The sequence below is a fragment of the Urocitellus parryii genome, chromosome 6 (assembly GCF_045843805.1).
Source record: "Urocitellus parryii isolate mUroPar1 chromosome 6, mUroPar1.hap1, whole genome shotgun sequence".
NCBI lineage: Eukaryota > Metazoa > Chordata > Mammalia > Rodentia > Sciuridae > Urocitellus > Urocitellus parryii.
In genome coordinates this window covers 125,183,159-125,208,062 of record NC_135536.1, presented here as the reverse complement: position 1 = coordinate 125,208,062, position 24,904 = coordinate 125,183,159, and the positions used below count along the sequence as shown (strand labels likewise).

The 24,904-nt window shown below is 41.6% G+C and overlaps 1 protein-coding gene and 1 pseudogene across 1 annotated transcript in view; one reads left to right on the top strand and one right to left on the bottom strand.

The window, feature by feature from the left end:
* Atp10a (ATPase phospholipid transporting 10A (putative)) overlaps positions 1-24,904 on the bottom strand; it is a 186,169-nt gene that overhangs the window by 17,258 nt on the left and 144,007 nt on the right. Inside the window, exons 4-13 of the mRNA XM_077800152.1 lie at positions 24,696-24,802; positions 24,179-24,310; positions 23,025-23,155; positions 21,092-21,344; positions 17,426-17,637; positions 15,838-16,032; positions 12,850-13,417; positions 8,177-8,280; positions 7,959-8,085; positions 2,533-2,717 (exon numbers count right to left, since the gene is read on the bottom strand). Of these exons, the coding sequence (XP_077656278.1) occupies positions 2,533-2,717; positions 7,959-8,085; positions 8,177-8,280; positions 12,850-13,417; positions 15,838-16,032; positions 17,426-17,637; positions 21,092-21,344; positions 23,025-23,155; positions 24,179-24,310; positions 24,696-24,802 (2,014 nt within the window). The remainder of the gene's footprint in view (positions 1-2,532; positions 2,718-7,958; positions 8,086-8,176; positions 8,281-12,849; positions 13,418-15,837; positions 16,033-17,425; positions 17,638-21,091; positions 21,345-23,024; positions 23,156-24,178; positions 24,311-24,695; positions 24,803-24,904) is intronic.
* Positions 10,931-11,284, top strand: LOC113192466 (large ribosomal subunit protein eL43 pseudogene; annotated as a pseudogene).

The following is a 24,904-nucleotide window of genomic DNA, read 5'->3' as shown; positions in this document are numbered from 1 at the left end:
AACAGAGAAAAAAATTAAAAAGAAAGAAAAACAAAAGCAAAGAAATCCTCACGACCACTGAGGCCATATCAAAAGACAGAACATTCACGTCAACCAGGTACCAGAAGAGGAAGACAAAGTACAGAAAAGACATTGAAGAAATAATGGCTGAAAAGACCTCCAACTTGGTAAAAGATCTGAGAAGATAATCAGATCCCAGAGTATAAATCAAAAGCAAATCATGTTGAAACACGTCATAATCAAACTGCTTAAAACAGAAGACACGGATAAAGTCTAGCAGCAGCTAGGTAAAAACAATTCATTAGTTCAAAGATAACAGTGATTCAAATGACTATGATTTCGTATTAGAAACTATGGAGTCTGGAAGGAGAAATATTTTTCACATGTTAAAAGAAAAGAACTGCCATTTCAATTTTCTGTATGTAATGAAAATATCCTTCAGGAATAAAGATGAAATAAAGAATGTTCTTCAAACAAAAGGGGGATCGTGCCACAAGGCAACTTGGGAAGTCTTGTTTGTTGACCCCTAATATACAAGAATTGAGCCACCCCTTTTACAACCAAATGTCATTGGCATTTGTAGAAGACACCACAAATGGATCATGCAAGCATTCTTTCCAAGGAACATAACAATTGCCAAGAGAGAACATACTGTGGGTCATTAAAAAGAAAAACAGGCTGTTGCATGCCTGTAATCTCAGGGATTCAGGAAGCTGAGACAGGTAGATCACAAGTTTAAGGAAAGTCTGGGCAACTTAGTGAGACCCTGCCTCAAAATAAAAACTAATGAGGGCAGCTGGGGTTGTGGTGAAGTGGTACAGCGCTTGCCTAGCATGTGTGAGGCACTGGGTTCAATTCTCAGCACCACATATAAATAAATCAATGAATAAACTTAAAGCCCATCAATGTCTAAAAAAAGGATTTATCCACCCCCCTCCAAAAAAAAGAAAACTAATGAGGGCTGGACATGTAGCTCAGTGATAGAATATCCCCAGGTTTGATCCCCAGTATGGCAAAAAAATAAAATAAAATAAAAATAAATTTCAAAAAGTCAAAACCGTAAAATGCAAGCCCAGCCACAATGGAATTAAACTGGAAATCAATAACAGCAAGATAGGAGGAAATTCTCCAAACACTTGGAAATGAAAAAACAAAAACCATAATGCTTGTAAATAATCCATGAGTCAAACAGGAAGCCCTAAGGAAAAAAAAAATTAAAAACTGTCTTGAACTGTATGTAAATGAAATCACAGCTCTTTAAAATTGTGAGATGCAGATAACAGTGCCTACAGAAAAAATTATAACCTATATTGCTTATATTAGAAAAGAAAAATGTTCTCAAATCAGTAACCAAAGAATTCATTTTGAGAAACTAGAGTAAAATAAAAGCAAAACAAGCCAAAAAAAGGAAATAACAAAGAGCAGGTATCAATAAAACAGAAAACAGAGAGGGAAATAAATCAATGAAACCAAAACATGTCCTTTTAAAAGGTCAATATAATTGATAGGCTAGTACCAAAACTGACCAAAATAAAAGAAGCAAATTACCTATATCATAAATTACTGATCCCACAGACATTAAAAGATAATAGGGTAATGCTATGAACAAGTGACTCTCAGTGTCAGTGTTCTGAGGTCTTGACAGTTGAAGCTCTGGATGTGGAAGTGAGAAAGGAAGGCCGAATCTGTGTATGAGTCCCAAAGAGACTGTGGAGCCTTCACCACCCTGAGAAGGCCAGGGAAAAATGAAGTGGATACAGCGAGACAGCTCGCTGCTCCATCACAAAACTGTGAGCCAGCATGAGAACATCCTTTGAGGGGAGCTCAGATGTGGAATGAGAGCCTAGATTGTGACAGTACGTGAAGTAGATACTTGCTACATACTTGAGGATTTAAACAGATACATGTGACCTGACAACAAAAATGTTTAATGCCTGTTGGGGCATCCAGGAGACAAGTTAATAATCCCAGGGAAGTCAGTGCTATCCTGACCCCACTTTTTACATACTTAACCTCATAAAAAAAATTCTGATATTGTCAACAAGAGTAGTATGTTGGTAAAAGAGGCTGCACTTTGGATAATGGTCCATCACATTCTACCATTATCCAAAGGACGTGTGTGAAGACACGAATTATTGTGGACATACTTTATATACAACCAGAGATACGAAAAATTGTGTTCTATATGTGTAATAAGAATTTTAATGCATTCTGATGTCATTTATGTAAGAAAAAAAATCAATAAAAAAGAGGCTGCACTTTGCACTAGCAAAACTCAGATGTGTATTCCTTTGACGCCAAGAAACTCCAGCAAATGCCACATCTTCCAAGGCAATGACAAGCACATCTTAAGTCCCAGAAACATGACACAGGTGCTAAGAGGGATATATAGTGGGCAAGGGTCCTTCTCACAGTAGTTGACAGAATGGAAGCTTTCCAGGTGGTCTTCCTCCAACAAGAGTCCTGCTATGGTGGTCCCACAGGACACAAGGCCATCCCAAGAGGAACAAAGGTTTCCTGAAATCCACCTACCTGGGATTCGGCGTTTAGCGTGATGACTTCTTCATCATGGTCCAGAAGTTTGCAGGCATATGCAATGTTAATGGCTGTTTCTTGTTTGTCACCAGTGAGAACCCAAATCTGTAGGCCTGCTTGACGCAATTTAGTGATAGTTTCAGGGACTCCATCCTGTAGGCGGTCTTCGATTCCTGTGGCACCTGGTCAAATGGGCAATGGTGTGAGTGAGCCCTCTCTTCACATGTCTCCAACTCTTGATGGGATTCAAATCCCACACACCAAATACACCAAAGACAGGTGACAGCACAGTCCCTATTGACTGGGAGCTGCTCGGGGCTCAGCTACCAGTTGCATCTGACATCTAATGGCAGGAAGTGCCTTTTGGAAGCACACATTGATGATTCACCACTCCAGGGCAGTGGTGGACGCTTGTGATAGCTCTCTTGATATGACTCAGTCAAGAATGTGTAGGAGGAACAAACAAAAAGGAACACTGAGCATAATTGTGTATACTTACAGCAAAGAACCTTGAATTCTTTCTGACTATCAGGCAGCTAACTTGTAACTTTACAGATAGCTTGAAAACAAACCTCATGGTGAGGTGATAGAAATGACCATATTTTGAGGGATTTTTTTGTTTTTTAAGTCTTAGAAATTACCCCTCCCATGGAAAGCTTCTAGTAAATGAAGTTCACATGTTTGTTCTCAATAGTATTAACCATTTTCTATCAAAACAGATGGCAAGGGCAGGCACATTATTTAAATCTTGAAACCAACCTTATCCTGAAAAAGAATTTTTTTTTGCACAATCAAAAAATTAAGAGGTAGCCTTATTGGTCTCACCATGTTAGGAAAAATACACTATAGGTTGTATATCCCTAACCAGAAAAATATGAAATCCAAAATGCTCTAAACTATAAAACCTTATGAATGCTAACATGATGCCACATGGAAAATTCCACACCCATCCTCAATATGACAGGACACAGCCAAAATGCAGGTGCATTAGAAATAATATAAGAGATTATCCTCAAATTATACGTATAAGGCATACAGTATAAAAAACATAAATGAATTTCAGTTTTCATCTTGGGTCCCATCCCCAAGATATTTCATTATGTGCACATAAGTATTTCAAAACTGAAAAATACTTAAAACCCAAAACACTTTGGATCCCAAGATTTTGGATAAGGGATGCTAAATCTGTATTCAGTGCAGAAATGTGCTTGGGCCTGTCTCCATTTTTTTTCGTGTTTTAGCTTTCTTTGCTGCATTAGAAGTGAGCACTAGCCCAAGTACTCCTGGGCTGTAGCCCTGGCTGAGGGCTCTTAGCCATTCCTGCTTCAGTCCTTCATGACACACTGTTCCCTGTGCTGGGACACTACTATGCACTCCATGTCTGTGTCCCCCACCTACCCGGATTCACAAGTTGAAGCACTAATTCGCAATGTGATAGGGTTAAGAGATAGAGCCTTTGGAAGGTGATTAGGTTTAGATGAAGTCATGAGGATGCAGTCCCTGATGGCATTAGTATCCTATTTTAAAAAGGTACCAGAGAAATCATCTCTCTTTACTATGTGAAGACACAGAGAGAAGGCAGCTGTTTGCAAACCAAGAGAGCCTTCAACAAACAATGGATTTGCTGGTGCCTTGATCTTAGACTTCCAGCCTCTAAGGCTGTAAGAAGTAAACATTTGTTTACTTAGACTGGGTGGCTTAAACAATGGTCAAAACAAATTAGGATGTTCTTGCCCTTTCTTCTCCTAGAATGAACAAGTTGGCAGGCATAGGAAAGGGGAAGACAGAATCAAGGTAAAATATACAATATTTCTTAAATATACATTTGGATATACTTTTAAAGAATCACACACTTATGTAACCAGCCCTAAGCTCAGGAACCAGAATGTCACCAGCCCCTCAGAAGCCCCTTGGAGGGAAGTGTGGCTGGTCTTTGCTCTTGCAGCTCAAGTAACCTATGAAGTAAATCAGATCTGCCTCCCACTCTATGGATGTACTAAAAGTCTAAGTGGGAACTTGCAAAGGGTCCAGAAAGGAAGAAAAGACATTTTACCAAAGCTCTACTCTTATTTGAATCTTAAGAGTTCCCATAGGAAGGAGACCAGGCAGAGTATGGGGCCTGAGACCTGCTGGGGAATGAAGCCACATATGTTATGCTCTGTGCTCACTGTGAGCATACACCTGGCCACTCAGGCACTAGAAAGGCATTTGGTCTTGCTTGGCCTCTCTCCCCACCCCAAGTCCTCTGGATCTAGCAGGAGGAAAGAACATGTGTGGCCTGAGTCTCTGAAGGGTCATTCTTTCTGTGATATATTCCTTGACATCTGAAGAAAGAGGGAGGGATGACTTTACTTGCCTCCCTATATCACAGAACCTCATTTATACTTAATGATAAAAATAATGATTATCTAGTAATCATAACAATAGCCAACCATGATGGATTACTGTTAGCTAAGATAATGCTTCTCCTACAGTGCTTGTTATGTATACAACTTGTTAAAGTTTACATACTGAATGTCCCCAAAAGGGCATGTGTCAAAGACGTGGTCCCCAGCCCATGGTGCTATGGAAAAGTGGTGGGACCTTGAAGAGTTTATACCTGCTATTAGAAAGGTGTGCTCTTAAAGGGAATACTGGGACCCCAGCCCTTTCTTTTTTTTTTTCTTTTCATTTTTTACTTCTTGGCCACCATGAGGTGAGCAGTGTCCTCTGCCATGCACTCCCACCAAGATGTACTGCTTTGCCACAGGCACAAAGACAATAGGCCAAGCATCCATAGGCTGAAACCTGAAACTATGAGCCAAAATAAACCTTTCTGCCTTCTAAGTTGATTATCTCAGATATTTTGTCACAGCAATGGGGGAAGTGATTAATACATAACTCAACCAGTTTTGTACCCTTCACTAGATCACAACTTCCTGCAGAAAGAGCCTGGTATCCCCCAGCTGCTCAGCAAGGGTGCCTCAGTACAATATCTACCAAGATAGAAAGCAGGGAAGGTCTGTGCAGGTAAACTGCAGTCTTGAAGGAGTTTTCACCTATTCAGGGAAAACCTAACACCTTGAAAATATAAGATCTTTTATTTCAGTAACTAATTGACCTTAGTAAAGGGATTCTTCTTGGGTCACTCCACAGACCTTGCCTATACAATCTGCTGGTTTGAATCAAGCACAGAATAGTAATACAAGGAAAGTAATATATTAGTATTAGAGTTAGAGAAAGTATGCCCACCTGGGCATCACATATGGCTGAGGAAAAAAGGGCAAAGCCCTTTTAGAATGATCTGAAGTCTAGTGTCTCTCTTCAGCATTCCAAGGTAGCCTGTTTGCAATATAATTTATGTGACTTTGACTAAATGCCACCTTCTTTACAATCTGACCCTTGGGAGGGCCTGACATTTCTAAGTATTGTAACGTGGGTAATTGGTAGAGTTTGGAGTGAAGTTAGTGCTGTGCCAAGCATCACTGTGCTGGGATGTCAGACGGCTTTCAATGAGAAGGGATAGGATGTCACCAACTGGGGAGTTCCAGATGACATTTAGAGAAACTAACAAGAACACCAGGCAAAATGAGCAGAATGTTGTCATTTGGATTTAGGTTCTTGGCCAGAACATTTTGAAAACGAAAATTTTAGGAACACAGTGTGAATGGTGATCCTTTCTGCTGATGATATTTATTTGTGGCTCTCTGGGGCTATTAATTATGAGCGCTTAAATGAAAAGATTTAGAAAGCAGTATTTTGCTTTGGGATATGAAAAATAAAAATACGTCATTTCACTTTCCTAAAACAATGGAGTTACAACACAGAGCCCATAATTCCCTACCTGTAGATCAAGCTGTGGTGAACAATAAATGGTGGGTGGCTCTTGTTTCTTCCAGGTTGGGCTTCATCACTTAAATATATCAGGTAGTAGAAGATCATAAGTGGTTGGCAACTGGCTTGTGGGAGGGAGGCTGAGCTGTCCAGTTTGCCCATTTCTGTGTTGTAAACACTCCTACTTTGCTTGATTTCAGTCTACCAACATGGCATCAAAAGGCCTTGTGAGGGCTAGGGATGTAGCTCAGTGGTAGAGCACACGCTCTGCATGTTCAATTCCCAGTGCCACAAGTTAAAAAAAAAAAAAAAAAAAGAAAGAAAAAACTGTGAAATTCTTGAAATTTTATGCAATATAGAAGGAGGTTATTGCAAAATTCTTGAAAATTTACAATGGGCTAGGCAAGAATATGCTCTAGTACACTGTGGATGCCCAATGTAGGCAACACATTGGCTCCTTAACTGACGCATATCAAAGCCATTTTCATATGCTCCTGGGGGAAAGCCATCTGCCTCAGGGCAACAGTAGGACATGGTTCAATCATAATTCTGAAAATTTTTGATTATCTAGGACACTGACCTCACCCTAACACAAAGAACTAGAATGGAGGATAAGTATAAAACCCCTCTTTTAGATGTTCACACAATTGCCCAACTGGAATATTAATTATAGAATCCAAATTAGGAAGAAATTTCTCTGAAAAAGGCATAGATAGATGTTGGGTACAGTGGACTATTATATGAAGTGTGTACATGTATTCATTATATCTAGTGCATATCAGTCCATTTAATATTAAGTATATTTTATATTAGACATATAGACATATAGATTTCTCAACTCCTCTGGCCAGAGAATGAGGCTAAGTGAATGCAACCTTTCTTTGTTAAATGGAGAAGGAGAAACTCTCTAGGACTTTATGCAAAATGAATGGGATCTGAGGATGGAAGGGAATGTCAATGTCGTGATGAGCTCTTCCTGAGAACACCTAGAGTAACAAACTCTACCCATACAAGGACTCAGGTGATTTATTCACTAATTTAATAAGTATGAAGTTAAAATTGATCATTTCAAATGTTGAAATGAGCATAAAAATAATAAATATTTTATTGCTAACACTCATCAGTATTTATTAAATATAAATAGGAACACAAGTAGGAAATATGAGCATGTTTTAGTAAATATGAGCCCATTATCTTTTCATCTCCAAATAATCTGTAAAATATTCATAAAATGCAAAGTGCAGCAGTTTCTGGGGCACAACCCTTTCTCTTGTTTTGCCAGGAGGTTGAAATCCTTTCAACCCTCAATTGTCAAAAGACTTGCTGCTCATCTCTCTTTTTGGTGGAAGAGCTGGATCTAGGGGAGGCAAGTTGGCTGCCATCATGGAATGCTGGGTACATATGGGTCCCAGGGAAACAGGCCAGTGAGAATGTTTATTCAAGGACCATCTAGGCTGGGGGACCCAATGACATCAAGCCAGGTGGTTCTTTAACCAAGTCCAGAGCATGCAGATCAGCCACTGACTACAGCCAGACCAGCATCCTCTCCAAGACCCTCTCTTCAATTTCAACACTGCTCCGTAGGACAGGCAGATCACAGGCATAATTACCCAATAGATGCAGATTCGTCTCAAGGCGAATGGCAGATTGGAAAAGGAGCTCCTCTCGGTTGTCCACAGATGATTCTGCTTCTAAGTGGCTTTGCAACCAACAGGCATACTCTTCTTTGCTCAGAACCTATGTGAGATACACTGTTGAATGCTGTGTCAGGCACTGCACACGTTGAGGCACCCACTTCTGCTTCTTTGCAGAGACAGTTCCCACTCACCCTCTTGGCGATGCACAAGGTACGCAGGCCTTCCATTGCATACAGGTTGAGGTAATTCTGTGTTTTGCTTCGGATCTTGTTTTGATGCTTTCCTCTGGCGTCATCTAGGTCAGAGTAGAAGCAGGAACATGAATAAAAAGGAATGGCATCCAGCATAACACCCTGCTGTAAATTCAACTCCCCCATCTGCTTCATCACTTTCAAATAATGCGCACAGTTCCATACAGAATTCAAAGAAATAAATCAACTAATTGGTCTCATCAAAATGCATATTTTTAGCTATTTCTAAGATCATTTGTTGAAATGAGAAACTCATGAAAACAAAAACCTCATCAAAAGACATCCAGAATCAATCCTTTGGTCCAGCCTATTAAAGGAAGGTGCCCATTCTAATACTTATGAAAGTGCAGTTTCTCTCCTCAAAACATACATCATTGATAGTGTTACCAAATAAAGTAGAAGATATCCAAATGCTGCCTCCTCATGTGAGATGCATGTTATATAGCTGAAATTCAAATTTAACTGAATATTCTATATATTTTATTTACTAAATCTGCAACCCTAAATCTTGAGGTCCTGGGCCTTGGGGAAGCTTTTCCACTATTCCAAGGGCATCCCATGCTGGACCTAGCAAGAAGCACTCTTATCCCAATACCCTGCATTCTCCTAAAGGGTGACAATTCTTCAAGGGAGTGACAACTTGTTCTTGGGAGTTGACAAAATCTTACTCGTGTATAAAACAGATACATGGAACATAAACAGACATACAGCATCTCTGTGGAATTAAAATGTCGCAAGAGGTCAATTGTTTTTAAAAAGACTCCTTAATGAGGGGTTGGGATTGTGGCTCATTGATAGACTGCTTGCCTGGCACGTGTGATGCACTGGGTTCGATACTCAGCGCATTATATAAATAAATAAATAAATAAATAAATAAGATGAAGGTATTGTGTCTATCTACAACCCCCCAAAAATATTTTTTTTTAAAAAAGACTCCTTAATGAGGTGATAATTAGAATAAAAAGAGTTGCTTTAGATTGCTTTGCTTTAGGGATTTAAATTTCCTGAGAAGATGAAGCTCAAATTTACGTATGTATGTATGTATGTATTTATTTATATACGTACATATGTACGTATAAGGGGAATGAACTCAGGGGCACTCTACCACTGAGCCACATCCCCAGCCCTATTTTGTATTTTATTTCAAGATAGAGTCTCACTGAGTTGCTTAGCACCTTGCTGTTGGCTGAGGCAGGCTTTGAACTCAGGATTCTCTGTCTCAGCCTCCTGAGCCACTGGGATTACAGGCGTCTTAGAAGATATAGATAAACCTCTGGTATTTTAGCTCTCAGAAGTTGTGGATAACTCTTTCAAGATTCTGATGATTCTTTGAACTTTGAAGTAAAAATAACAAGCCAGGTGGGTGGCACATGTTTATAATCCCAACAACCTGAGAGGTTCAGGCAGAGCATTACAAGCTTAAGGTCAGCCTAGGCAACTTAGTAAGATCCTGTCTCAACATAAAAACAAAAAGGACTAGGGATGTTACCTTAGCAATAGAGGGCCATGGATTCAATCCCTAATACCAGCCCCCTTGCCACACACAAGATCAGAATAACAATAGAGCACTCTGGTTGTCCCAGGGACAGGGAAGGTGGAGGGATCTCTGGGTAGAAAAAAGAGCTGAGCATTAAGATTAACCACATTTGTCAAAATAAATCTAGAAGAGTAAATAGAGATAGTCGGGACCATTTGGGACCCTGAGTACCTGGGACAAGGGGACACACAATTACCTGCTGGGGCAGGGAAGACAAACACACAGCCATGCATTGCTAATACAACCCATTCTCTCCCACTGGGTCAGTTTAACCAACACATGCCTCTTGGTGAAAGTATTGTAAGCTCTTTGAAGAAAGAGGATGGGTTAAATTCTGTGACATCTTTAATATTTGGAGATGAGGAGAAAGTGTTAAAATGTCCTTCTTTTATGAAATAATGGTGCTGTAATTTGTATCTTAAGTGTTCCCAAAAGTCCCATGTGGCAGACTGGCATGGTTGGGAGGTGGTAGAAAATTTAAGAGGTGAAGTCTAATGGAAGGTCTTTAGGTCACTGGGGATGTACCCTCAGAAGGAATATAGTGAGACCCTTTCTTTTCCCTTTTGGCCCCCTGGCCATGAGGTGAGCAGATATGCTCCACCATGAACTCCTCATAATATTCTGCCTGTTATAGCCCAAAAGCAATAGGGCCAACAAATTGTGGACTGAAACCTACAACCATGGGCTAAAATAAACCTTTTCTCTTTATAAGTTAATTATTTCAGTATTTCGTACACTGATGAAAAACTGACTAACACAGATGCTATTATCAAAACTTAGTGATAAAAGTTTTGTTTGTGTTTTGTCTATATTTGAGATTTTTCTGTTCATTTAAAAAACATATACTAGTAGAGAATACAAGTATGGCAACTGCTGTGGCCTCCTCTGTGGAACCTGTTTCCTTGCACAGCTCAACAGGATTCCTAACTTTCTTTCTAGGACATGACAGGCCTCTCCTACTACCTTTGTCCCACTCTTGTATTACTCTTGTATTCTAGTGCATGTCCAGACATTCTACCTTAGATATGAGCCATTGTGTGTGTTAGTGTGTGTTAAAGACTGAAGCATGGGGATCCTTTACGTTAACTTTAATGCACAATCATAAAATAGGACAGAAGTGGTCTCGAGTAGCAGAATAAAATCTGCTTGGCCCATCTATGTTTTTCTTCCACGTGGATGCAAACAAGAATCAAACATCAAGCTCTTCAGTCTCGGGCCTAAGTTGTGGCGACATAGCTAAACGCACTAAGAAAGTCGGAATCATCGGTAAATATGGGACCCGCTACGGTGCCTCCCTCCGAAAAATGGTGAAGAAAATTGAAATCAGTCAGCACGCCAAGTACCCTTGTTCTTTCTGTGGCAAAACCAAGATGAAGAGACAGGCTGTGGGGATCTGGCACTGGGGTTCCTGCATGAAAACAGTGGCTGGTGGTGCCTGGACCTACAACACCACTTCTGCCGTCACAGTCAAGGCTGCAATCAGAAGGCTGAAGGAACTGAAAGACCAGTAGAAAGTTCTACTATATAGCAAAAGTGTGGTTTATTATTAATTGTATTAACTGGATTTTCTGATGTGAATTGCATTCATATTGCCCTTTCAAAAGATTTGTAAATTGAAACCCTTCTAATTTGAATTGGAAAATTTTGCTGAAATGGATTATTGTAATTCAAGTCTTTTTTCCTCAGTAGTCAGATGATAATGGCATGAAACTAAGTCTTATGGCTTAGGTATATACTTAGCTTTTTTTGTTGTTGTTGTTGTTTTTTTTAAAAAAAAACACTGTTCAACTACTCAGAGATACACTGACATAATTGTACAAAATTTGTTTTAAAGGTAAAATGCGCTACACAAAGGATATAGCTAAAGAAAAAAACAGAAAAAAAAAAGAATCAAACATCAGATTGAAGAAGCCTCTTGCCATACAATGTCAGCCCATGAATTGGTTTCTATGCCAACAACAGGACCACCATAAGGCTAGAAAGGCAACATCCTATCCAGAGTTGGTTGTCTAACTATTTTCAGAAACACATTTGCAAATTTAGATTAGATGCCTTTTGAAGGACACAATTCTGTGATGAGGACATGAAATTCCAGTCTGCAAAGATCCTCTAGCATATTTTCAGGCAACAGGGTAGTCCCAGGCTTTGGTATCTATAGAGTTCTGTCATAGGACACTGAGATTATGGTTAATAGGGCTGGTAGAAGCCAAACTCCAGAAGGACTTTTATAGTGCATAATATTTTACAACACAAAGTACCCAAAGCTGCTTCAGGATATGGAAAACAGCCAGGCTTCAGGGGTCAGGCAACAGAGCCCCTATTAGGTCCCCTCCAGCTGCCAATAGCATCCTTACCTCTACCCTGCTCTTGACCTCCAGAGCTGAGTCACACTCCTCCTCAATTGTTTGAGTAACGGAGGAGGGAGGACTAGGTTAACTGTACAAGTATGGCTCCCTCCTTGCCTCCAAGTTCAGGAGCATTTCTAGCTGGAAAGATTTATAGTCTCTTTTGCTGGATAAAGTTCCACCCTCCAAAAACCAAAACAGTGGTTTTTAATCCCCATTTTAAGTCAAAAGGGATAAAAGAGACTGACATGGAGCTGCTGCTTAGCCCAAAGTCAGGACAGAGGGTAGTGGGAGACAGACCTGCAGCTATACCTCCATGTCACCCCACATTATGGCCTGAGACAGCTCCACAAATAGGCTGAAAACTGTGGTCTTGACCTCAAAGATGCCCCCAGTCCATAGGGCAGGAGTGTACTTCCCAGAATTTTTAGTCTAGAGGTTTCAAATCTTCACTGTTCAGATTTAAAACCTGATGCTTCACAAGAAATCTCCCAACACCATTGCTCTGGAGCAGGGTTGAGGGAGGAATCCAGTCATCAAAGACCCCTAATGCAGTTTAGTCCAAACCTTTAAACTGGGAAATAGTGATTGAAAGAAACCATTAGATTTTCTAATGGGCATTGTTTTAGAAAAAGGATAAATGAAAATTGCATCACCCACAAGACTGGGTTAGGAGATTTCTCAAAAAATTCTCCCCAAGAATTGGGTGCAGCAAGGGAAGGGGCTGGTACCTGAGGAGCAGGGCAGCAGGAGATCCATGACTACTGAGTCAGCCCCCTTGGTGTAGACATTGATCTCATCGGTGAGTGGGTGCCGGATCACCACAGACATCCTCTTGCGAATGGAGTCAAAGCCGAGCGTGTGCAGGAGTTCAAAAGTGAGCCTTCCTAGGTGGGGCAGCTCCACTGACACCTGGTCATGTAGCCGATCCACCAGTGCACAGTTGTAGGCCTTGGCCGCATACACCAGTGCTGCCTCGTCTGGGCTCTCGGCCTCAAACCTCAGCTCCTGCTTTGGCTGAGGCTCCTGGGGGGAGTTGGGTTCCCAGCTGTCTGCGGGGGTGCTGTAGCCATTGCTGGCAATGGCTGGTGTGGGCTGGCCCAGCCTCTCCTCCAGCCTCAAAAGCATGCTGTCGTTGGACAGAGTGGACATGAAGCTGCACCCTGATTTGTGGCTGGACTTGGTGGTAGCCAGGCTCCCGATGCTGCTGCAGCCAGAGGTCAGGCGGCTGGGCGTGAACCTCCGGAGGAAATCTTCTATTGTCTTCACTGGAGATTTCAGCTCAAACCTTACCCTCACCTTCAAGAGAAGCAGTCAGAAGACAGGTGAAGGGATGATAGTATCCTCTGACTTTGCATAAAAGAATAGGGGAAGTGTGTTCACCATTGCCTGACATAAAACCTGGCTTTTTTTTTTTTTTGCCAATTATAAAATCACTTAACAAAGACAGCTTTATGAATTCCTTTAAATTATGTCCACAAAAATTTAAGTGTACAAATCACATTTCTAAGCCCAAAAAATCTTTTGCAACAAATTAAATATATAGACACTGGGTGTGGTAGTACATGCATATAATCCCAGCAACTTGGAAGTCTGAGGCAGGGGGCTGGAAAGTTTGAGGCCAGCCTGGGAATCTTAGTAAGACTCTGTCTCAAAATAAAAAATAAAAAGATTTGGGGATATAGTTCAGTGGTAGAGTATCCCCGAGTTAAATCCCCAGGGCTATAAATACATAAATACATACTTAGACAAATTCAGGATCTAAATCATTAAAAAATACTTTAACTAAAACAATAATAAATAAAATAAAATGAGATATATAACAAATGTAGATATATATCTAAAATTGTTAAACTTTCCAAAAGTTTAATGATGGAGCAATGGGACCATACTTTAAAGAGCAAATGTTGAAACAACCAAAATATTAAGTTATTATTAAAACTTTCTGATTAAGTAGAGTTGTCCAAAGTTGTGAATTATAGTATTAGCTTCCAGAAAGTCAGGTTATTTGGTAAAGCAAGACAAACAGAACCAGACTATGACAAAGGTGCCTTTTCTTTAGGCCTATGACTTTACTTATTCTTCTTTGTTGATAGGGATTGAATCCACAAGCCTATACTAAGCCTATACTCTTTCACTGAGATACTCCCCAAGGTCACATGTAATGACTTTATGTATGCTACACATTCAGGTGGGGAATGCACACATTCCTTCCATAGCTCCCGATACCTCCAAATGCTCTTAAAGGTGGCACTCACCAATATGTGGCAACAGAAATGATCTGGAGAAATGTTCATTCTCAGGCTAAGGGTGGGCAATTAAATATTCCATTCCCTACACAGAACTCATAGCGTGTATAACTTTCAGAATGGCCTCAGTCGTGATGGGGTCTCTTACTTACTCAGTAATTGCTACATTGCTTATGTCTGACAGGCAGGGTCTAACCTTGAAAACAGATACCCCATTCAGGGATGCGCCTGCCAGAAGGCTTTAATGCAGGGTGGTGGAAGATCCTGAAGGCCAGGTAAGGGATGCTGAGAGGCAGCTACATGCTATAGTAGGAAGCAGCTCCTGCCCAGGGCTGGCAGCATAAGCCTGTGGTCTCTGAGTGTCCAGACCTGTCCACTTGGGATCCACTTGGTGCACTGGGGCCTCAGCAGGCTGGCATAGCAGGAATAAGAGCACAGTGGGGTGGCAGCTGCTGTCAGACATGCTATCTCAGCAGACAGCATGACCCACCCTATTCACCCCATGTCAATTGCCAATGGCTCATCAGTGGAGCCTGCTGCAAGGGCTGATCCTGGAGGTTAGGAAGGTGTAGGGACAGGTCTATGACACATCCAGCCCTCATACACCTTCCTTTTATCCATTCCAAAGTGCCTAGCTTCTAAATATATATACCCATGCTGACGCACAGCCCTCAAGCAATGTGGCCCACCTGCAGGACTTCCTAAGGATTATTCAGGATCCCTTAATACATCAAACCTTTCCTGTCTTAAGGGAAAAGCCTTAATGTTGGGTCAACGCAAAACTAACTTGGGTACTGCTATTTCCACCACCCTAAGTAACCTGTGATTAATCCTTGACTACTTCTCCTTGAAGGACAATGTTAAACGTCGTTATTAACATTACATAATTTGCTGTGTGCCAAACCCGACTCTGAGCCCTCTCCAATAAATCCTCACCACTGCCCCACATCCCAAAAAAGCAGAGATGGGAACAACATGTCTAAAAGCCTTAAGTCAGGATTGAAGTCCAAGCATGTTGTCCCAAAGTCGGGGTACCCAATCCTTCCTTTCTCCTCTTCTTTGGTAATCTGAGACCTGAGACTCTGGGTAGGTCATATTGGGTAGCCTGCCCTCTGCCCCTGCTCAGGGCCAGAAGAAGTACCAAGGCAGGTGGAGCCTCCTGAACTCACCTGTCCACCCTATAACAAGGTCCAGGTGGCCACTCTATGCCCTTCCTGTCTGAGGCACAGAAGGTGTCCCTGGCAATGTGTCCTCTCCCACTTGGCCTCAGTCCTGACCTGTCCACTGCAGCCTGGGATGACACTGCAGAACCAATGCACTGTTTCGCCCTGTGTGAAGCTGCATCTTTCTTAAACCTGAGAGCAGCTTCTTGAAGGAAAGGGAAGCATGCTCACCCTCAGGAAGACTACCAGAAGAGTTTTTGAGAAGATCAAGGGCATCATGTGCTCTTGGGGATACTCCACAACTTGCCTTCTGTCGTGGCTGATCCGGGGATGTGACCACTACTGTATTGCAGATGGTAAGCGCAATGAAGAAATCAAAGACGTCAGACAGCTCTGGAGAGAGTTGGGCCAGAGGGTGCTCCTGGTGCCTTGATATGGCCAGGTACCTGTCACACTCGCTCACCTTCTCTAACAGCTTTGGATCAGGTGTAATGTCTTTCTCCTGGGGAGAAAATGGAGACACATGTTGAGTCTGAACCAGTAAACTGCCAAGGATCTTCGTGCTTACCTATTTAAGGAGCCTTGGTTTTATTAAAAGGTATAAACAGAACTCCACCTCACATACACACTTATTTCATTTTATAATTGTACATTACATATAACTTTAATTGTATAAAATGTATCATTTACATATGGAAAAATGCATATTCTTATGTATAGTAAATACATATTTCTTATGAAACAATATATCTAAGATATATTATTACAAAATGACATGTGTCAACCTAGAGAAATTCAACAAATTTGTATCCTATTATCCCACAAAATATTTACTTTTCAAAAATATGCTTCTGTATTTCCTTGCAGGTTTTTATCTTTATATTTAAATTTCACATAATCAAAATATGTTATAACAAATTGGCAGTTTCCAGTTCCACCCAAAACATTATACTATCTGAACTTTTCCATGGCTTTAAGGATTATATAAAAACACATCTTTAATAACTTCAAAATGGATGGATATACCATCATTTATCTGACCATCTCTTGATCACTGGATATTTTGACTTCTTTTCACCATTTTGCTGATATAAATAACATCTTGATAAACTTCTGCAAACACCAATCTCTGAATCATTAAATTACTAGGTCAGAAAGTTTGAACACTTTTGACATGTGGTGCAGAAATGTTGTCAGGAAAACTTGTTCCAACACAGTTTCCCTTGGGTCTCCCAGAGGCCCTTTTGGCATCCCCATGTAAACCCATTGATCAGAGTCCACAATTCTAGGCCACCCCATTTAAGTGGTGGCTTCTATGTGGGCATAGAAGGACATAAGAAATGAAGCAACTCACAATGTATTTTTCCCTCTGTTCTTAAAACATTTCATAAGTGAAAGTATCTTTTGGAATTTGTCTCTGGTTTCTCGAAATTTCCCTGCCTGATGGCGGTGGCCTATAAACGCATGGACAGCTGACAAGGCAAGGAAGAAAATAGTGCCACTCGATTTAGGCTCAAATAATTAACTACTTGAGGGGAGGGGATTGACTTTGCTTTTCCACAGTTGTCATTTTGCTCTGATGTTTTATTCATTTCATTTGGCAGGACAGCTTCTTCTCCATCGCCCTTGGTGGGTGGCTCACATGGCAATCACCCAGCCATAGACGTATGGCAAAGAGGCTGTGTCAGTGTTTTGGAAAAGATACAACAGTGGGGAGAAGATACTGGCCAGAAAAACTTCTGCTAACTGAGCAGAGCCAAACGACCCAGCAAAAGCTTATTTGTATAATTAAATATAGACACCTTTGGTGATTGAAGAAAATGACAGTGGAAGAAAGCAGGAGGGCAGGCTGGGCATCCTCCCAAAGGGTCATGTGCCCGTGCCTGCACACTCACCATGGGGCTGCTGAAAGCCGTGTGCTTGGACAGCATGCTAGCCCTCTTGGCCTCAGCCCGGCTGCCTGTGCGCCAGTAGGACTTTGTACTCTGACTCCTGTGTAGGATCCGGACACTCTGGTGGCTCCCAATACTGCCACGCTGGGATGAGCCCCCCCTGGGCACCTCCTCCTCTTCTGAGTCTGCCTCCTGGTATCTGGCCAGACGCTGGGCTGTAAGGACAGGAACATAGAATAAGATATCATGGGAGCAGGTTGAGCAGGTTTAGCAGACTGAGCCAATTCAGGGCCTTTTAGGTTTCATGAGGATTTCGGCAGGGTGCCCAGAGCACTCAGTACCTTCACTTTCTAAAGGCAAGGCCACATTTAAGGGACTAACCACTGACAGAGGTTAGAGCATATTCTTGTTTCTCTGAACTCTCAGGTCAGCCTAAGGAGGCTGATATTCTCAACCCCATTTCTCAGATGAACAGACATTTCAGAAAACTTAGGGGCTTGCTAAAGTCACAAGACACAGTCACAGAAGGATGATGGTGGCACTCAGGCCCAAAGGATGACAAAGCCTGGATCCTTTCCAGTATGATACAGTGGTCCACTCAACCAACAAGTCAGGTGTGGGCAGGTCTTCTTTTTAGGTAGAACCAAAGTGCACATTGGATTGGGCCAGCAGGTGGCCTGGAGGAAGGCAGGGCAGAACGTGCAGGCCTGGCCCACACAACAGGACTCAAGGATTTGCCCATCATGCATGGGGTTATAGGGCCCACTTTCCTCACTGGGCCTTCCAGGCAGATGAGGCATTGTGAATCTTTAGAAACAAATGTATGGGACTTCAGCTGAGATGAGAACACTCATTGGTGCCAACCTCCTTATCAAGGACAAGTGGACAGGGTGACCACTGGTGGGAGAAGGTGGGACGGGCAGGTATTCCCTTTGCAGGCAGAAGCCAACCTCCAAATGTACTAGCTAGAACGTAGTCACAATCACACGTCCAGGCTTTGTTCCTGTGAAGTGCTGCAGATCAGGGAGGCTTAAACTCCTCCTAAGATCACACACAGGAGGATCACTTACAGACAGGGTGATTGTGATGCTGCACTTGAGCCCTTAGGGGGCACTGTTGAGCAAAGTCCCTGAGGCCATGGGGGCATTTGGTAAGTAGTATGAAGAGTTGCTTGTTAACCAATGATCCTTAACAAATTTCCCTGTTTTTCCCAGTTAGGATAGCTTGCTTCTTCATAGATGAGCAACAAGGAGACGATTCATGAGAATTACCCATTCAAAATAAGCACTTAATTAGAACTTCAAGTGCATGCTGTGCTGGGCAGAACTACAAGGAATCCTTACACGAGGGAGCCTGCTGAGAAGCTGCCCAGAGAAGAGGATGCCCAAGATACTGATCAATCATGTGGGATAAGCCTATGTATTGAACATATCTTAAGAGACTTTCCTTTACAGATGAGAAATGGGGAGACAGAAGAAGAAGTCACCTGACCACTATCAGAAGGCTGAGTACTTCCCAACACCAAGATTCCAGGCAGCAGGGATGTTTGATTCCTCTCAAACATCCTACCTGCTCTTAGGTGACACTAATCCCAGTTTAGTGATACTGGACAGCAAGAAAAGGCAAAGCCTGGACACAAGATTATATCTACTTTCTAGCTAGTGCATTTGGAGCTTGGCTTCTGCCTGCAAAGGGAATACCTGCCCATCCCATCTCCTCCACCACTGGTTACCAGGTATCAGAGTTCAATGTAGCCACCACTAAGGACTGCCTTCATGCCTCCCAGGATGTGGGGGCCAGGGATGGGGCCAATGCTGGTGTGAGATATTTTCTGACTCCAGTGACTTCAATGAGACTTTTGAAGTCCTCATGGAAGAAGAGGGCAAGGTTCAGGAACTACCTATCCCTGGGCATGCACAGTCAGTGGCTCCAGGTCATCAAAAAGAAGCACACCCATGGTCTGCATGACCAGTTACGGCATATGAGCTGGGCTCAGTGCTCAAAGGGAAATTTATCGTATTAATTTACCAGTGAGTGATCAGATCATAGGATTAACTAGCTGAAGGTGCTCTCTGTCCGTCAACTGCTGATCCAGGCACTTCTGTAAAATGTTCTGTGGAGATGCATGGTTGGTTATTTCATTACTCACCAGAAATGCTCTCCTATTTTCTGAAGGCAACAGAACTCTTTAGTTCTGGTAAGCATTTAACAACTGTCAAAATCTGTCTGTGATTTCTCCCCATGGAGCCTCAGGTCCTGACTTTATTAATATTTTTTAAAATATAATATTTTTAATTGGCAAATCATAATTATATACATTTATGGGATGCAATGTGATGTTTTGATAGATGTATGCAATGTATGCATATCCATCACCTCACCTGCATATCATTTTTAAGGTGAGATGACTGAAATTTACTTGTAGCTGTTTTGCAGCATACAACACCTAATTATTAACTACACATAGTCACTGCTATGCAACAGATATCAAAACCTGTCCTTTTTATCTGTCTGAAACTGATCTCAATTTCAGAAGGCTGCTGAAGAAAATGCTGCCTGGGAATGAGCTGTTCTGCACAAATTCTAGCAGTGAGAGAAGGGGACCAGAAGGCAGGAACAGGGTCTAATGCAAGGAAGGGGTAGGGAGGATAGAAGGAGAGTGGAGAAAGTGTGGATAGGTTAAAGTATGGAATACTATCACAGACAGTTTATTTTGGGTGGCGAATAAGACATTAAAGTGTATAAGTTCTTCTGCCTTCTGTTTACTACAATTGCTTTAATTGTATATGGAGGAAGGTAGAGGATATCAAGATAATTCTTGATTTCATAAAAAAAAAATCCCAGATTTCTCATCAAATATCTCTAAAGAAGTTTCCTATTAATGCCCAATGGCTGCTCCATTCCCCCTATTCCCCATTTTATACAGGTTTCCTTATGTTATTTGTTGCAGTTATAGGAGGGAAATAAGGTCTTTGTTGCAGATCAGGGTGGCCTTGCTTGGAGGTGCTATGATCCTGAAAAATTATGAGTGCAGGACCACTTCTCATCGCACCCTCTCCTGCCTGGGGTGGAGACTGCTGGTTTAGTCACACCCTTGGCTTAAGAAGTCGTGGCTCCCCTTAGCCTTCCTTCAGAGACAAAGGAGGCAGCAGAGGATAAGGAAAGGAGAGGTGGGAGGAGGGGCTGTCTGAGCAATCATAATCGGAAGTGAGGCGATTGATTTCTCGCCAGCTCCCACGGACATTTTGTTCCAAGGGAAAGAATGCAGCCTGAATTAACCAATGCCCTTCTAAAAATCTTTAGCTGATAACAGGAAGACAGATGAGTGACAACAGAAACATCTCTTTGTCCCTGGGTGTGACAGAGTGAAATGACTGCATGCCTCAGAAATGAGCTCCTTAAGGGTGCCCTGCCTGCTGCTGCACTTGCCCGACAGAAAATGAGTGCTGAAACATGCCTGCCATTCCACACACTGCAGTGAGCCTGGTAGCGTCAGCCTTTCCTATAAATAGTGCCAGACATCAGGCTCCCGAGGTGCTCTGACAGCCATGTCTTTTTGCTTCCTTGAAAATCAGCAATCCCTGAAGCTTGTGTGTGTGTGTGTTCACACACAGCATTGGATATAGCAGTTTTCTGGTCCAGCCCAAACAGAAAATCCCCCAGACTCACCATTTGCATCATGAGAATACTCTATGCCAGACACTGTGCATCTTCGGAAAACCATTTTATTCTCAGTTAAAGTGCCAGTTTTGTCTGAGAAGATATACTGTATCTGCCCTAAGTCTTCCGTGATGTTCAGAGCCCGACACTGCAGCTGAGAATCTGTCTCTTCATCGTACAACTCTATATCCTGGTTAATGAAGTACACTTGGCAAACTTTAACAATTTCAATGGAAACATATAAGGAAATAGGGATCAAAACCTAGGAGACACAAGGCACACAGGATGAATGACCGTGAGGACATGGAGCTATAGAATTGGTCTGATCTATTTAAATGACAAATGACTACAACCAGGAGGAAGCAGGGACTATACTGTACCTTTAAGAGCTTAAATAGGTTGGTTTAGAGTCACTATTGGAAAAGGATTAAAGAATTGGCATAGAGTTTAAACTAGGACAGCCTATGATGCAACTGCAGAGCGGAAATCCACTATGGTGTCTGGAAGTGTGACCATGGCTTGGGCAGAAGCAAGCATTTCTCGTATTACTAAATTGTGCTCGAGAGAGGCTAGGAAAGGAAAGAAAGGAGAGAGAGAGAGAAAGAAAAAAAATATGTCATAGTCAGAGTCTGCAAAGTCATCTCAAACCATGGCAATGTTTGACCCCCAGGCCTCCCTTGGGCCCCAGGTGATAGGAGCTGCCTGTCTCTCATGGACACAACCCCAGAGTTCAGACAACATCCACCAAAAAATGACATTCTTTTTTTCAGAGCCTAGTTTTGTGTTAAAGCACCATTTCTTCAATCTTGTATAATATAGAATAAAGGGACAAAGCTTTGCAAGAATTGTTTGCAGTCATGTCTTGAAATTTTTAGACCAACTTCCTTGAAATTAGTATTTACTTTTTAGAGTCACAGCATTGAAATAATTTGTATAGACCCAGAATATCATATTCAGAGTAACATGGTTCTCTGGGTAAATTAATTATGTTAATGAAATGCCAAATATTACCCTACCTCAAGACCAGAACAAATTTTGCATTTATATAAAAGGACTAATTTGGAAAGTTAAATAAGGCTGTTTCCTGTATATGAAGCACAGATGATAAGAGAGAGCAGAGCTTCCCTCCTAGGTGAAGCTAAGTATACATCCTCTGGTTATTCTCTATATTCTCAAAAGGGTTGGTGGTGACTCTTGCTTCCCTTCTCACCCTTTGGAGCACTGGGACCATCCCCAATCTTTACCTAAACTTTCTAGACATAGACTTTCAGTAACTGGGAGTTGTGAAGGAGGCATGTGAATAATATTAGCAACAACAACAACAAGTACTGATAAATGTGATAACCTGAATTGAACTGAATCCTGGAACAAACAAAAACCACATCAGTGGAAAGATAGGTGAGCTCTGAATGATGCAGTTTGAACTGTGTTCACGGCAAAGTACCCAAGTTATTTTCTTGTCTTTATAATACACTACAATAATATAACATGTTCACATTTTGGAGAACCTGTGTGATGGAATTATGGGAGCTCTTTATGTTAGTCTTTTCAACTTTTCTGTAAATCTTAAAATTATTTCAATATAAAATTTATTTTTAAACAAAGTAATTTGGGTAGGGGATTGCCTAATATGAGGCCCTGGGTTTGATCCCCTACACTGAAAAGAAAAAAATTGAAAGGAAAAATAATGAAATGAAAATGATGACCAACACCAAGATTTCAAAGTATTAGGAATCTTAAGAAAAGCAAAGGAGATCTTTAACTTGAAAAATCACCCAAGGATGAAAACCTATAAATAAGTGGAGAAATAAAAAGCAACACATCAGGCAGATATATTTGTGGTTCTCCCAGATGCAGAAATTACAGGAAATTCTTAGCAGACTATTATGACTTTCAAGTTCTCTTGAGAAAAGTAAAGCAATACGATGCTTAGTACTGTTACCTGCAGAACTATTATCATTGTCAAAAATGAGTAAACTGCTGCTGTGACTGGGGATAAAGAACTGCCGTCAGACTCAGGGACATCAAATAATGCTTTCTTATCTTGATACCGCTGTACCCACAATCCATGTCCTGTAGCAACATTCGAAGAGAAACATCATTCATCTGATAGAAAAAGTATGAGCACTACTAGTATAAATTAAGCAAAACTTTAAAGATTACAGCACATTTAGGACAGAGGACATAGCACACATGGCTTTATTAGCCTGCCTTGCCATGTAAGAAAGTAAAAACACACAAGTATTTTTGGCACCCTTGATCAGATTTCTGGAAGGAGCTTGAAATTGGACTTATCCTCATACCAAAAGTTTCCTATTGTTGATGTGTAATGATACCACTGGTCATAATGTAGGAATCATCTGTGTTTAGCAGTGTGAAGCACACAAAAAAGAATTTTGTAGTGTGTGTCTCACAAAAGACGAGTCTAATGAAAAATCAGTGGGCTTTGGATATGCTTCCCATTATTGTTCCTTCTTGGAGATTCAAAGTTCACATTCAGAGAAGCAACAGCAGTAGACACGATTTAACCGACTGGGTCCCCCATCTATCTGATAACAGAAGTCTTTTTTTGTGTTCTATATGCTTATGTCCTTTACCACTGAGCTCTCAGACCATGTCACACCTGTCTCGTGTATGCTGGCAGCTGATCAGGGACAAGGTGAAGGTCCTGTACTGGGGCGTCCACACACTTCCCTACAAGGCTAATGTAAACTGTAGCCCCTTCTTGGTATTCAAGTAATGTTTCTTTTTTCCTGATTTCATGAAGTTCCCATTGTAACATTTGTGCTTCTCTTGCTATTGGCCTTAGTTTATCACCAGCTCTCTGATGCTTCTTTCACGGACTCATTATTACTGCTGCTGTGATGCATCCATTCTTCCAAAGAGTTGTCAATTCAGAAAATAACATTACTCTGCCATCAATCATCTAGGCATCTCAGTGTGGCCTGTGCTGATGCAAACAGCCCTTGAGTCCAAGTCAGTGGAAAAAATGTGTTTTAGAATGCTGGATCAGAATGAGTCAAGGCAGCCCAGCAGAGCTCGCCTGGAGGCTACTCAGCAGTGCCCATTCATTGGTGATCCATCTAGGAGACTTACCGACTGCTGAAAACAGAGACATACAAACGAGGAGAAGGACACACCAGAGCACGTCGCAGTTCATCTGCCTCTCAAGTTGGCTGCGCTTGTAGCGGGGCCCGCTGTTGTTCAGCAGAGCCTTGGTTTCGTGTCCTGTTGGGGAAAAGGTAGAAATGTAGTGAGCCAATGACCAACAGTTAAAGGACCAGTTGATGTGGATCCCATGGAATGAACTGCTATGCTGCCACCCAATTATGCTTATATGACAATCTGGGTCAAAATAGCAGGCTATAAAATTAATCTTGCATATTTAACAATGGTGGGAAAATGAATGGAAATAAATATGCTATAATGCCAAGACAGAACACTTTTAGTTGAGGAATTATTAGAACAATTCTTACTTAAGCTCTCTTCGTATCCTAGTTTCCTAAATTTCCTACAATGGTATATGCTACTCTTCCGGATAAAAATTAGGGAGAAATGTTTGAGAGCATACAGCACCACATGGTAGCACACGATCTAAAGTGCCTATACTTACCTGCATAGATGACGATGCCAACTACTGCTTCTGTATTCCTGATGGTACACCCTCGCAGCAGCAGGTTTTCCTTGTACAGTCCAGCCTTCTTCCCATTATTGTGTATGCTATTGATGAATAATTGGCACATGTCATGTAATTGCATACAATTCCCAATCAGCGCTACCTTAGGGAAGGAAGGCCCTGGAATAACTGGAAGCTCCAGAAAA